Below are 14,661 nucleotides of genomic sequence, written 5' to 3' on the forward strand. Positions count from 1 at the left end.
GAGGGGCGTGCTGCTCACGACCGCCGCGAGCCACCCCAGGCCGCCGGGCCGCCTGCCTTCGCGCCGGGCCGCCTGCCCCCGCCTTCCGCCTCCCTCCATTTCCCGGAGCCGCTACCCGGAGCACCCGGACCCCAGCCCTTCTCAGGGGAAGCTCCCGGCCGCCTTCTGGCTTCACTTCTTCCTCGTAGCCTGGGCCCCCTCTCTCCTTTCCCGACCAGGGTCTCACCCACTTGGGTCTCCTCCTTTAGGTCAGGCTCCTACCCCTTGCCTTAGCGCGGAGTCCCAGCTCGTCCTCACTTTGCTCAGCCAGAGGTCCAGCCTTCTTGCTGCTTTTTCCTTGGCGGAGGTCCAGCCTGTGCTACCCCTTCCTCTGTCCCTAGAGTGCAATCGGCTCCCGTATCCCCTCTCCCAGGCCTGGAGTTTCCCCAGGTCCTTCCCGGGCCCTCGTGTCTCTTCTCCGGTGTGGAGTTCCGGACTGCGCGTCCGGCCTCCCTCTGTCGCTGGAGGACTGCTTCCCGGAAAATCTCTCTGAAACATGCACTTTTCCTAGACTGCGGCTCCAGTCTCTTCCCAGCTGCCCGCCCGCCGCTGCCTCTGTCCCGTGTGCTCTCGGGTCGCCCAAGGTCCAGGCCTCCAGGCTGGGGGAGCAGCGCCATGCTCCTGGGCGCCGGCGGCTGTGGCCTCTTTCCTCCTCGGAGCTTGCCTTCGTTGCTGGTGGTGGTGGCCCTGGTGGGGCTGCTGCCTGTGCTGCGGAGCCACGGCCTTCAGCCTAGCCCTACTGCCAGCACCATCCGAGGCTCAGAGCCTCCCCGAGGACGCTCCATCGGGGATGTCACCACTGCCCCCCCAGAGGTCACCCCAGAGAGCCACCCTGTTAACCATTCTGTCCCTGATCATGGAATGAAGCATCGAAAAGCCTTTCCAGTCCTGGGCATCGACTACACACATGTACGCAGGCCCTTTGAGATTTCCCTCTGGATTCTGCTGGCCTGCCTCATGAAGATAGGTGAGTCCGTCTGTCCACCACTGTGCCCAACACTGCCACTGCCCAAGCTGGGGTGCGTGGGAGGCCGCCTGCTCGCCGGGGTCTGGCAGTACTCTGGACACAGGCAGCCACTGTCCTGCCTTCTCTTGGACTTCTCAGATTCCCGCTCTGGCCTTTGTGGTCCAGGGGCTGCCGGGATTGAGGTCAGCATGGTGCAGGGAGAGAGCAGGTCGGGGTGGGATGCTTCTCACCCTTGGTGTCTCTGGCTCAGCCGTGCCCCAGCTGCATGTGAGACAGAGGAGTGTCTTCTAGCAAGTGTCACGCTCTGCTCTGTGGACAGCAGCCAGGATAATTTATTATACACTTCAGGAGCATGTGTACCAGGAGGGAGTACGTTTCTCCTTGGCCTGCCCGAGGGGTTTGCGTGTCGTCTCGAATGTGTGGAGCACAAGGAGTGCCCGTATTCTAACCTTCCTGGAGCTCTAGAATGTTACCTGTTGGGCTCGCCTGCCCAGGCTGGCCGCAGCCCCAGCTGCCTTCTGGCCCAGGAGTATCGTCCTCTGTACCAGCATAAGGGACGGAGCCCTGGAAACACCTGAAGTCTGTTTTGGGGGTGGAGGGAAAGCTGGTCTGGCCCCTGGTCAGTCCTGATTGGGTCTCAAGGTGCCTTGCAGGAAAGGTACTGGGGAGTATTAGGGGTGTTCTGTTCTGAGGAGACTTTGGGATGTTCTTGTTAGGAAAACACAGTTCCCCCGAGAGGGCTGGTCCCCTGCCAGGCCTGAGCCCTGTTCTGCTGGGTGACTGATGCAGCCTGCATAGCCCACGGGCCCTGGCAGTGCTCCCGGGGGCTTTGAAAGCTGCTCTTGGTTATCGGTCTGTCCCCAGCTACCGTGAGAGGCCTGGGGTCCTGGGACTCGGCTGTCCTCTTTGCCTGGGATTTGGGTTGGAGAGTTGGAGACTCTTGGCAGGAAGCCCTGCAGCTTTCCCAGGGACATGCAGGAGCTAGTGGTGATGCCAGGCTGGTGCGAGGCAGGCTCTGGGACATGCTGCGGGAGGGCCCTGTGCCTTTGGTGTTGGGTCCAGGAGCCGGCTTCCTGCTGCAGGCCCCAGTGCTGGGCCTGTGCCTGGAGACGGGCCGTCTGCACCTGCCCTGCGATGGCTCCAGCTTCCTGGAAAAGAGCCATGGAACAGGCATGGGACCATGTGCACTGCTTCTGACACAGTGCTTGACCTTGAATAGCCAGGCCTTCTCCTGCAGGTCTTCCCTGCCGTGCAATGGGCAGGACTCTAAACTGGACCGTACCAACTGAGTCAGAACCTCGTGTCTGAATTTGGAAAAAGCTGAAGTGACTGTGATGTGTGACTTGCCTGTGAGAGGCCAGACCTAAGTGCCACCTCTCCAGCCCCTCCCTTCCCCACTACACCTGGCAACGTGTTAGGGCACGATGGACAGGCACAGTGCAGGTCACAGCATGACCACAGAGACCCCTCTTGGCAGTCATAGATGGGCCCTGCAGGCCAGTACCTGTAGTTTTAATGGCGTCAGGCCTGAGCTGGCCTGCTTTGTCACCACCGGAATGATGTGCCCGGCAGCTGGACGCAGAGAAAGTGCCATGGCCAGGATGTCCATCTAAGAGTCAGGAGACCTGGCCTCTGTGACCTTGGGCCAGGTCTGACATTTCTGGCATCCCACTGACTCAGGAAACCCTGGCAGGCCCTCAGCCTTGGGCTTCAGTTTTCCCACCCTCCGATGAGGAGGCTGGCCGCGCTTCCTGCCTTGGAAGGGCACTTTCCTGCCTCTGAGCACAGAGAGCCCTACCGTCTGGCCATTGTGGGGCGAGAGTGAAAGGAAAGGTAGTCCCGAGCGTGTGGGGTTCCTGCCCAGGCAGCAAAAGTACCAGCACTTCCCTCCGGCCTGCAGCGTGGAGTTGGTTAGAATTGCAGCTGTGGAAGTCACGGCCACTTGCCACTCTCCCTCCTGAGCCGCAGTTTCCCCACATCCAGGGTGGGAGTTGACAGTGTCTGCCTGTGGTGCTGCTGAGGCAGGATGGCGCTGTACCTGAGGAGAGAGCCCTGCCACCCCCACGGCATCCTCTGAGGGGAGGATCACACCTCTCAACTCTAAGCTGCAGCCAACTGCTTCCCTAAAGTCTCTTGGCTGGGGCCAGCGGTCCTGCCACTGTTCCCCCTCTGCTTCGTGGGGAGGGAGGTGGCACCAATGGCCTTCGGGCCAGGGTGGCGTGAGCCCATGCTTCATCTGCTGTGGCAGACACGGGGAGTCTGGGAGCGTACCTGGGTCTCGCTCTCGACACCCAGCGTGGGCAGGAGCTCTGCTGGAGCCCTCATTCTGTCATCTGTGGCAGCGGCTTACCCTGCAAGGTGCCCGTTCCTCGGAGAACGACGTGCCGTGTGCAACTCACATTCCCGCCTGTTCTGCAGTGGAGCCTCAGGTGGACACATGCAGACACCATGTGAGCATCAGGGCTAGGGCGAAGTTCTGGAGTTGGTACTTCTGGGTCGTTGTCTTTTTCCCTTTTCTTTGAATGAGGGAGACACAGCAAGAGAGGGAGTCAGAGACACCACACCCCTCACAGGTTTTCGAAGCTGTGCCCACGTCCCATCATGGGCAGTCACGTGCCCAGCACACTCAGGGAGGCCGCAGGACATGAACCTAGAACCTTCCCAGGTGAGCCAGCCTCACAGAGCATTGCGTTTTACCACCATGCCACCCTCTTGTCCCTGGGTTTACCTGGCTCTGACTCAGTGGTGATATTAGCTAGGTCATTTCCCTTCTCTGGTCAAGGGCCCTTACTGTTCCTTTGGGGAGAGGCTGGGGGCCTGAGGGTGGTTAGACCTAAGCATCAGGGAGCTGAGCCTTCAGGTGGCCCCACGTGAGTTGGCCCCTGTGTGGACATTGCTTTGTTCTGGCTCCCTGACTGCAGCCCAGAGCTCGTTCCAAGGGAGAAGCTCACCTGGAGGCCAGCGAGCACCGTGCCCTGCCTGTTTGCCTTGCTGAGGCTGGCCCGTACAGCAGCCACTCACCCGTCTCCTGGCTGGGGACAGAAAGGCTTCTTCTGTTCCTTTCTTGTAGCTTTTTTGGTCTTGGGCTTTGTAAGGGGTGTCCTGATGTTTCCTCCTTGGACTGAGGGACATGGCGGGGTCACTGCTGCTTCATGTGTGTGGGTATCAGACCAAGTAGCTGCTTCCTGTAAACATGAGAACAGGACTGGCCTTTGCTGCTTGTCTAAAGGAGAGGAGCAGACAGTTAAAGGTCGGCTTGAAACTGTCTCAAGAAGTCCAGAAAAGACTCTCTGAGAAGAAAGAAATGATCTTTTTCTTGGGACAAGCAGATGGCGAGGCAGTTACGTCGCTGGACTCTCACATGGCTGACTGGAGTTTGGTCCAGACCCCGTGGCTTGAAAATCACACCTGGTGTGTGTGTGTGTGTGTGTGTGCACATGCCCAAGATCCTGGGAGGAGCGTGAAGGAGAAGGGATTGTAACACGGCTATACTCCTTGGGGGGTGATTTCTCGTTTTCTGTCTTTCTGTCTCTGGTGAGTGCACACTCCCTGTAGCAAAAATTGCTCAAAAACAAACAAACTAACAAACAAAACACAAAAAAGTGACTTTTTTCTCTTTGGGAATAGCGGGTGACTGCGGGTCAGTGGGGTGGGAGGGGGGCTTGAGGTGGGGCCTGTGTCCCCAGGGGCCGGGTGGTCATGTGCCTGCTCCGTTCAGCTGAGCACCCACATGCTCACCTGGCACCTCATCCTGGCAGCTCCTCGCGGCTCTGGTCAGAGACACCGCAGTACACTGGGACCGGACTTGCCTGTCAGAGGGGTGCCCCTTAAGTTTATTCTGTTTCTTTATTCCACGAGCAGAGAGCGAGCACGGGGCATCCCAGCAGGTATCGATGCTACGATTGTCTCCACTCAGCCAGGCCCAGGTGGCGGCTACGTGGGTCCTCCAGACTCGAACTCAGAACCTCCCCATGGCGGTCTGCTTCGCCTGGTGCTCCCTCTGTGCCCAGGTAGAGATCGGACTGAGGCCGCCCACGGAGTGCCAGTCTGTGCCCCAGGCACCCTCCCAGCCCCGCCAGCTGTTGTGTGCTCCCCTCCCCCTGAGCCCTTTGCTCTCACGGTAGCCCAGGAGTTTGGCAGTGGGCTAGCCGGCCCTGCTGACAGCTCCTCTGTCGGGCCGTGTTTAATAACAGTTGCCATTTTCTGAGGACTGACAGCACAGTGCCAGCCACTTTCTGAAAGTGACCTGGTTTCATCCCAGCTAACATCGGGAGGTGAGATGAGGGCTTTCTGTGTTGCCCGTGAGGAAGCGGCTCAGAGGCGGTCTTCACTGATGCGGGATTGCTGTTTATTTTCTGAGTCTTGGCTTAGCCTCCTGGGAGTGGCTGCAGCTGCTGCTCCCAAGTCCCCTGAGCGTGTGCACAGGCCCGCCCCAGCACCTGACTGGGCCTCGCAGGCCCTTGTGTGGGCGGGAGCCTCTCTGCACCTGGCTGTGGGCTGTCCTCTGTTTTTGCGAGTGAGGCTGGGTGCACTGGGACCCCACAGCCAGTCAGGGCATGCCCCTCACCCTCTGCCTGCCACTCCCGGCCGTGCCCCCAGTGGGGGACTCGAGCTTGTGCCGGCCTGGTAGCCAGTGGAGTGCAGTTATGGATGGCGTCCTTGAGCCAGCAGCGGTGGCCTGTGCCCGTGCCTCCTGCCTCTGAGCAGGAGGGTGCTGTGTTGCTTCTGGTCGCTGTCAGGCCCAGCGGGGCCCCTGAGGCGCAGCCTCCGTGTCAGGGCAGTGGCTTAGCCCTGTGTGGCCCTGCCACCACCTCAGCGGTGGTGCTCAGAGGCCTTGTCCATGACCCTTGTGTGTGCAGTGTGCCCGTGGCCTCCTTGTGTGTGCAGTGTGCCCGTGGCCTCCTTGTGTGTGCAGTGGGCCCGTGGCACCCTTGGGGACGCACTGGCCCCGTGCCCCTTTTGGTCGTCCTTGTGTGTGCAGTGTGCCCGTGGCCTCCTTGTGTGTGCAGTGTGCCCGTGGCCTCCTTGTGTGTGCAGTGTGCCCGTGGCCTCCTTGGCAGTGTCCATGTCCCATCTCACATGAGGAGACTGTCTTGAGCTGTGACCCTTGAGGTCACTCAGCCAGTAGGTGGCAAAGCACCCTGTCCCTGGACTTCCACCACAAGGCCCTGTCCTCCCCATGCCTGGCCAGCGTGCTGGCTTCTGGGAGGGTCAGGGGGAGCGAGAACCTCAGGGGCCCTGGGAGGGTGATGACAGACATGCGCACTTGGTACCCTGGTGGTGAGGAGGGACTCTGGGTTCACTTGTGTGCAGGGAGGCCTAAGGGACAGGTAGTCTGCAGCCTGGCCCATTCAACTCCAGGTTCTTTTTGTTTATTTATTTATTTGGTGAGGTTTCTGCTATAGGGCGCGTGCGCTCACCAGAAAGACAGAGAGAGACAGACAGAAAGTGAGAAATCACCCCCCCAGGGGGGATGGCCACGCCACAATCCCTTCTCCTCCTTTCTCCTCTTGGGATCTTGGGCACGCACGCACATGTGCCCAGCGTGAGTTTAAACCACTGGATCTGGGACTTGAACCACAGTCGACTACATGGGAGTCCAGTGACATAACCATGACGTTAACTGCTGGTCCCCAACTCCAGGTTCTTAACAACCACCCAGACGTCTGGGTGTCTACATGGAGGAGGGCGGGGGCGGACGTCTGGGTGTCTGCGTGGAGGAGGGCGGGGGCAGACGTCTGGGTGTCCCTGATGAGGAGGGTGGGGGCAGACGTCTGGGTGTCCCCAATGAGGGCGGCGGGGGTGGACGTCTGGGTGTCCCCGATGAGGAGGGTGGGGGTAGACGTCTGGGTGTCCCCAATGATGTCTGGGGGCCCGCAAGGGGGAGGGGGGGGGTGGACGTCTGGGTGTCCCCAATGAGGAGGGCGGGGGTGGACGTCTGGGTGTCCGCGTGGAGGAGGGCGAGGGCAGAAACACAGAGGAAGGACCGTTGTCGGAGCTGTGGGCCCAGGCGTCCAGGGAATGCAGCCTGAGTGCAGCTGCCTGTCTGCATCGTACGGTCCTCCTCGTGTCACCCCACACCTGTCCCCTTTCCCGCAGGCCCAGGCCCAGCCTGCTCCTGAGTCACCCTTGCCCATGGGCCTCTTGAAGCATAGCTCCCGGCAAACGTCTGAGTCAGCCACGTCTCCCCAAGGTTGTCTGCACACACCGCGGGCCAGACAGCTTTTTAGATGCTGCTAAACATCAACTGATACTTTACGGCAGCCTGCGATTATGTGTGGGTATTTTTAATCTTGTGGCTAATCTAATTTTAACTGAACTGAGTTTTGGGTTGGGCCTGTGTCAGTAGGCTACCCCCCTTCTCCGGGATCATGGTGACTTCATTCCTGACCCTACGCTCACCCAACATGCAGGACCAGTTTAGGGGCTGGTTAGGCCACACCTGAGCCTGCGTTTTATTGCTCTTGGGTCAGAAAAGTCATGATGCATCTTTGCGTAGAAAAAAATACGTCATGACTTTTCAGACAACCCAATACTTGCTGAGAATCCAGTTTCCCAAATTGCAGGCTTTTCCTGGAAAGATAGGTCCTTAAGCTGCTCTGGCTGGGGCCCAGGGTGAGTTCTGTTCTTTCCCAGGCCTGCTCCGAGTCCCGGGGGACACTTACCCCAAAGCCTGGACAGGCCCTTCCACAATGCTGAGCCTACCGAACTCATGCCACTGCAGGTGGGGGTGACGTCATAGTCATGTGTCAGAGCCCACAGCCGTGGGGCCCCCCGAACAGCCAGCACCGGAAGGTGTACCACGTGTCGGGGGTGCTGGTCAGCCCAGAGCGTGACAGCTGATCCCAGCCTGGCTGGGACAGGCAGGGCAGGTGAGACCAGCCAGCAGGCATTCGGCAGGTGGGCTGGTGCGGAGCCGAGGGGGAGACCCGGGCCCTGCTCCTTAGGAGCGACCCATCTGTGTGCTGCTGCGGGCTGGGTGGGCAGTGAAGGCCTCACGGGGCAGACTTGAGCCAAGTCCCGAAGGAAGGCTAGGACTCAGATGAGCAGGCGGTTCCTGGCGTGTGTGCCCAAGAGGTCAGCACCATGAGGGCAGGCCTGTGGTCACTGTCTCAGCTGTGCCTGACACAGTGCCTGGGGAAGGAGTGAGTGACAGCGTGTGCCGTCCTCTGTGGAGACCACGTCCCCGGAGCCTTTGGGGCAGACAAGAACCCAGTCTGACTGCTCAGGGGAGGACAGCGAGGGCTGGAGAGGCCCCTTGGTACCGGATGGAGCCAGGTCAGGGGTCTGCCGGGCACTAGGAGTGTGACGCCCACAGGCCGAGGCCCGAGGCGGCCACCTCCGCAGCCTGGCTGAGGGAGGGTCTGCAGGGGCACCGTGGCTGGGCTGGGTGGGATTTCTGGGCAGATCTGGTCTGCTTGGTTTGCCTTCAGTTTGTGTAAGTGAGGACGAGAGCCCTGATTGAATCGGGTTATCCTGGGAAGGTTCCTCCAGCCGTGAGCTGGGCTGTGGCTGTGAGTTAGAGACCTGCAGAGCATGTCCATCGTCTGCCATGAGGGCAGGCTGCTTCTGCAGCCCACCTGGCGGTCACCCACGGCCTCTTTGCTTCCGTGTGTCGAGTGGACTGGGGCCCGAGTCTCCCTTCTGTGGCAGGCCTACCCAGCTATCTGCTTACGCATTTGTTTAGTTTTGCTATGGGGCACATGGAGGCAGACGGGAGGAGGGTGGAAAGTCCTGCCAAGGAGGGGTGGCCACGCTGTAGCCCCTCGCCATTTTTCCTCTTGGGATTTTGAGCACGTGACTCATCCCTGGTGTGTCTCAAGCTTCCAGGTCCAGGACTGGGGCTGGACAGTAGGCCCCAGCCAGCTATGTGGGTTTTCAGAAATTCTCCACGCACATGTATGTGTACACGTGTGAGGCCCGGCTTGTTTTTCACAAAGCTGTCTGTATATGGGAAAGCACTCTGGGCTGGGACATGGGGGTCTGAACTGAGCCTGGCCCTGCCTCTTGCTGTCTGTTGAGCATGGAAGGCCATGCTGTTTCCCTGGGCCTTCGTGTCCCTATCCGCAGATTGCGGTGTGAAAGGCTCGCAGAGCTTTCCCACGCGAAGGCAGTCATGGGGAGCCTCTGCTCTGCGAGGCCCGTGGAGGGCTCACTCTTCAGTGCCACCTTTGGGAATGGCCGGGTGTCGTCCAGCCCAGCCACAAAGCACAGAACCCTCAAGTGCAGGGTCACAGCCGTCTCTGAGCTCAGGCTGTGGGCTGGGGACGGGCCTGCTTGTGGGACGTAACGGCGCCCCGGGGGGCGCCTAGGCCGGGCTGCTGGGAGGAGCGGTCCCGAGGTGGCTGGGGGAGCACAGGACGCCGGTTCTGCTCGGTCCCTGAGGCTCTTTCCAAGGTGGAGGAGTTCGCGGCGCAGAGCTCCACCAGGGAAGGCCCGTAGTGGTCGTGGCTTCTGGAGGTTCAGAGCGTCTCCCTTTTGTGCTGTGGGAGCTGAAGAAGGCCAAAGAACTCACTGGTCTGGGGCAAACCCTCGGTCACGTGGTACGGAGGCTTGACTGGGGTTTGCCCGGACCACAGGGATCAGAGCTGAGCAGCCGCTCCCGTGCCCTGTGCGCTGTGCAGGCCAGCGAGATCAGGCTGCTGGCTCACCCTGCAGGTGACCTGGCTGCTGCTGCTTCAGGGGCAAACGGTCTCTGTTCTCTGCCTCAGCCTGTTTCTGGGAATGAAGTATAGAACACCCTAACTCCAGGGTGTTAGAAATGGAGAGACCCTTACCACTGCCTGTGGCCCCTGGCCAAGAGGGGAATAAAGATATGTTGATCCAGTCCAATCCTCATGTCCTCCATCCGAGGCCCAGAAAGGGCTGGCCCCAGTCAGGCTCTTCCCTGCCTGCTGACTGCTCAGGTCTCCAGGGTGGTGCAGGAGTGGGGCTGTGGCCTTTGGCCTGGAAGTGGGCGTCGAAGCCCTGGGTCCCTCGCAGGCGGTGCTGAGCTTGGTATCTTTGCTGTGGAGGCGGGGACTCGGTCCGTCTCCAATTGCTGGGCCAGGCCCACAGGGCCCTGGTGCTGCACCAGGTAGGCAGGTGCAGGGAGGTGGGCCAGCCACCTAGGAGAGCGGAGCGGCCTGGCTACGTCCTGGGGAGGGCAGCAGGTGCTCCGCCCCCTGGTGCAAGTGCAGAGGTGAGAGTCGTTCCTGAGAGGTGCAATGGTGTGTTGGACCGGGTGGGCAGGGTATGATCTGAGGTGCAGGTAGGCTTCCGTGGGCGCCTGGGTAGAGGCCGAAACCATTGCATACAGGAGGGCTGGGGGGCTTTGTGGGAGCGACATCGAGCCAGGCCTTGAAGGGCAGCTGGGGCTGAGCCGAGATGCTTGAGTGAGAGCTGTCAGCCAGAGCCATCCCTGGCAGAGCCTCTGGAGTGTGGGGAGTGCCTCAGAGCAGCACCTTCAGGAAACACATGGACAAGCATAGTTCTGTGGCCTGGCCGACCACTTATTGTCACCGTGACCTTGGGCAAGTCACTAACCCACCTGGAGTCTCGATTTGACCATCCGTGACATGGGTAACTTTCCTGGCAGGTGTCGGGGGAATTTGGGGAGAGCACCCCTGTAAGATTTGACACATTCCAAACACAGCAAATGGTGACTGCTATTCTCTAGGCTCAGGAAGAAGAGGAGCACTTGTTTTCTCAACCCTGGACTCTCCCAGCAGCTGCAGGAGACCCAGCCAGGCTTCCCGGAGCCCTGCTGTGTGCCCAGCACTGTGCTGAGCAGGAAGGCTGGCTGTGGATAAACATCGATCTCTGGACGTGCACCCCAGAGGGCACAGCCCTTCTAGAAATGCAGCAGGAAGTCTTTGCGGGCAGATGCCATTATTCCTTTCTGTTTTATTTGCCAGAGGGCATGTATACACACCAGAGAGAGACAGAGACAGGGAGAAAGTGCCCAGTGGGACGTGGTCACGCTACCCCCCCTTCCTCCCCCTTTCTCCAGCCTGTCAGGGTTTGGCACTCACGTACTCACTCAGCCTGTTCTTCAAGCTTTTAGGGCCAGGATTCCAACCTCTCAGTCAGTCGTGTGGGGTCCTGCTCCCTTAACCATTAGGCCATGGGGTTAGCCCTCCCTTATTTTATCTTATTTTTTGAAGGTTTTTGCCATAGGGTATAACTCTTGCCAGAGAGAGACAGAGACAGAGGAAAGTAAGCAGTCACCCTCCGAGGGGATAGCCACAGTCCCTTCTCCATTCTCCTCCTGGGATTTTGGACATGCATGAGCCCAGCGTGATGCTCAAGCTGCCAGGCCTGGGGCTCAAACTGTAGCAGCCACGCCACATGGAAGTTCAGCACCTCAACCACCATGCTACCTGGTGGCCCCAGCCCTTCCTTTTCTTTTTTTTTAACAATGAGGAAAGGAGGCCTGAGAGGCTGGTGAGCAGCTGAGGCCCCACCCAGAGCTGTGCTGTCTGCCAACAAAGTCATACTGGGTCACCCATCTGGTGGGAGCGGCGAGCCTCGTCACCTGGGGGTCTAACGAGCAGGCATGTCGAGGTGCACGTGCGCGTGTGCGAGTCTGCAGAGCGGGTGGCGGTTTGACAGGCCTGGCCTCGGTAAGCACCAGGTGAGCCGTGCCACTTCCAGCTGCAGAGCCCTCTCTGAGCCTCGGTCTCCCCAGCCCCTGGCATGTCTAAGTGCCCAGGGTGGGATCTACCACCGTCCTGTGTGTTAGAGGAAGAGACGAGGGTGTGGGTGAGCACTGGGGTGGGGGGCTCTGACAGGGCAGAGTGTTGTCCTGGGGGGAGAGCGAGTGAGGCCAGGTCTGGGTCGTCAGAGCTGGACCTTTGGTTGGAGGGAATGAGGCGGACAGCAGTCTGTGCGAATAACTGGACTGAAGGTAGGAAGCTGAATAAGTGTAACCCAGGCTTGAACGAGAAGCCGGCGTCTCAGCAGACACTCGCGGTGTTCTGGGAAATGCCGAGTCCCCAGGACGGCAGTCGGTGCATGCCAGGGACGCTCTGTGGGGCAGGGGCTGGTTTTGGAGCTCGTTCACATGGAGGGATGGCTGAGGGGCGCAGGGGCGAGCCGGTGCCGTTCGGACCCGCTGACCTTCCACCTCTCCCTGATGTATGTCAGCCACCCCCGGTGGGGCAGAAAGTCAGAGGCCGAGCTGTGCCTGTGGGTGGTGGTTGGGGGTGGGGCTGCTGCTTAGAGAGACCCTGCCAGTCAGTGCCTGGCCCCGGCCATCACTGGCACCTTTGGTCACAGCAACACCGATGGAACCGCCATGACGCCTTGCCCCACCCTGCTCACAGCCACCTCTGGAAAGCCAGATGGGATAGCTGAGAGCTTGGTGACTGCTCTGCTCCAACCTTGGCACAGGAGGGCGTCAGTGAAGGAGGTCATGCAGGAGCAAGCAGAGGCCTTCGTGCAGGGCGCTCCCCACAGCCTCAGAAGGCATGTCTGCGGGCCCATGGCTGCAGTGTGGCAGAGGCCCCACAGGCTCGTGGGAGGGCTGGGTTGGGGATCAGTGAGAAATAAGATGGGTAGGTGGGCTGGGCCGGGTTCCTGAGCACGTGGGGCTCCTGCTGGGGGAGGTAGGCTTGGCCAGGGCACCGTGGGCGGGGGAGAGCGTGGCCTCACGTGGGAAGCTTGCCCCTGTTTCTACATCTTTTGCCTACACCATCTCTGTCCCAGGTCCCTCCTGTGCCCTCCTGATGATCTCCCAGCACCGCTCCTGTCTGCTTGCAGTCAGCTCTCCACAGAGCAGCCAGAAGGCCCTTTGAGGAACATGAGCCCAGCCCAGCCTTCGGGTGCAGTTCGGGACTCTGCAGGGCTGGAGCCTGCTGACCCTAGCACACCAAGTGCATGCGTTGTGGCCCTGGCTGGAAGTCTGGGGTAGACTGCAGGGGGCCCATCTCCTTCTCTTTCTTTTAAAAAAGAATAGTTTTTTTCTTGTTCAAAAGAGCATACTTGTGCATGGCGTGGGTGACAGGACACTCGCTCGGAGACTGGCCACACCGAGGTCCTCTTCCTTCAGTCCCCTGGCCGGGTCTTGGACCCTTGCACACTTGGGGTGTGAGCCAAAGCCACCATGTGGGACCCTCGAGCAGCACATCACCACTGTGACACAGAGCTGGCCCTGTTTTATTTACTGGTTTTCCAGAGTGTGTGTGCTTGCTCGTTGGACTCGGGCCGCGCACACATGTACCTGGCATGTCTCTTCTCCATTTGTTAAAGGGCACCTGCATTTGCTGGAGAGGGATGGGACGTTGGCCATGCTGCAGTCCCTTCTCTGTTCTCCGGGGTTGGGCATATGCACACGCGCCTGGTGTGTTTTTCGCACTGCTGGGTCAGGGACTTGAACTACAGTTGGCTATATGAGTCTGCCACCTCAACCGCCGTGCCACCTGCTGGCCCATTGTTGGTTTATCACTCCATGAGTGAGAGTCAGAGTGAGCAGGTCTCCCAGCAGGGTCCGACATCTGACCCCGCCCAGCTTCAGCCAACCTCGAACCATGCCTGGCGTGCTTGAGGTGTCTGCATGTGTGCCCTCCCACGTGGGCCAGCCTCGTGGCTGCTCCTCCCTTCGGCCTGCCTTGCACCCTCTCTTTCTTTCTCAGGAAAGAAAGCAAAAAAGAAAAGAAAGAAACTTAAAAAAAAAAAAAGATGAGCAAACCAGAGCATGCACTCCCTGTTGGAGCCTCCGGGTGGCCTCCCGATGGGCTCAGGGCTAACCCAGGACCAGCAACTCCTCCACCTCGTGCCCCTCTTTCTGCTCAGTCACGCGGCCTCGGGTTCCTCAGATGCACCGCGCCCTACCAGGCCCATCCTCTGGGCACCCAGGCGCACTTGACCCGGCCTGGAGCACTGCTCGCGACTGCCTCCAGCCGACGCTCCCGTCCAGGCCTTAGATCGAATGCAGTGCCTTGCGTGAGGCCGTGCTGACCACCAGTCCGATGTGCAGCTCATGGCCGCTGGCCCCTGCGCCCCACCGCCAGCCCTGACAGACACTCTTTTGGGTACCAAGGATACAGGAACAAGGCAGAAGATAAAATAAATATTTAAAAATGATGCCCACGTCCCAGGGCTCTCATGCCAACCCAGGACAGTGGGCGGTGGGTGTGCGGGGCCAGAGAGCAGTGCATGTCCTGAGGAGACAGCCAGACTGGCTGCTTTAATGGTCCTCCGGGCTCGCAAGGAAAGGCCTTCTTGTTTGGGATCCGAATGACAGGAAGGAACACGGGCCGGGAGGTCGCGTCTGAGGAGCCCAGAGCGGGGTGTGGGGACTGTAAGAGAGCAGGCCGGGAGGCAGCTCGGCCTGACCCCATTCTAGGTGCCACATTGCCACCACAGGCCTTCAAGCAGGGTGCTGTCCTCTGCCCTGGGGAGGGAGACCTGCACAGCCGTCCCCGGCCCCCAGCGGCTCAACCTGGGTTTGGGGGAGCAGCAGGGCAGAGCACTCACCTGTAGCCTGGGGGGGCTGGCGGCGCAGGACCTTTGGCAGAGGAGAGCAGCTGCCAGGCAGGGCTGTCTGGGGGCAAGCAAATGGGGAGCCAGGCCCTGCTGGCCTGTCATTGCCTGCCACCGACCCTGCCCCCTCAGCTGCCACGTGGGAGGTGGGGCGCTACCCAGCACTAGGACCTGGCCGATTCGTTCCTGCT

The 14,661-nt window shown here is 60.2% G+C and overlaps 1 protein-coding gene across 1 annotated transcript in view; it reads left to right on the forward strand.

Moving 5' to 3' along the window:
- Positions 1-6: 6 nt before the first annotated feature.
- The window catches only part of SLC9A1 (solute carrier family 9 member A1), a 46,768-nt gene continuing 32,113 nt past the window's right edge, over positions 7-14,661 (forward strand). The window contains exon 1 of the mRNA XM_006155315.3: positions 7-1,006. Within this exon, the coding sequence (XP_006155377.1) occupies positions 655-1,006 (352 nt within the window). The 5' untranslated portion in view covers positions 7-654. The remainder of the gene's footprint in view (positions 1,007-14,661) is intronic.

The sequence above is a fragment of the Tupaia chinensis genome, unplaced genomic scaffold, assembly GCF_000334495.1.
Source record: "Tupaia chinensis unplaced genomic scaffold, TupChi_1.0 Scaffold000445_1, whole genome shotgun sequence".
Classification (NCBI taxonomy): domain Eukaryota; kingdom Metazoa; phylum Chordata; class Mammalia; order Scandentia; family Tupaiidae; genus Tupaia; species Tupaia belangeri.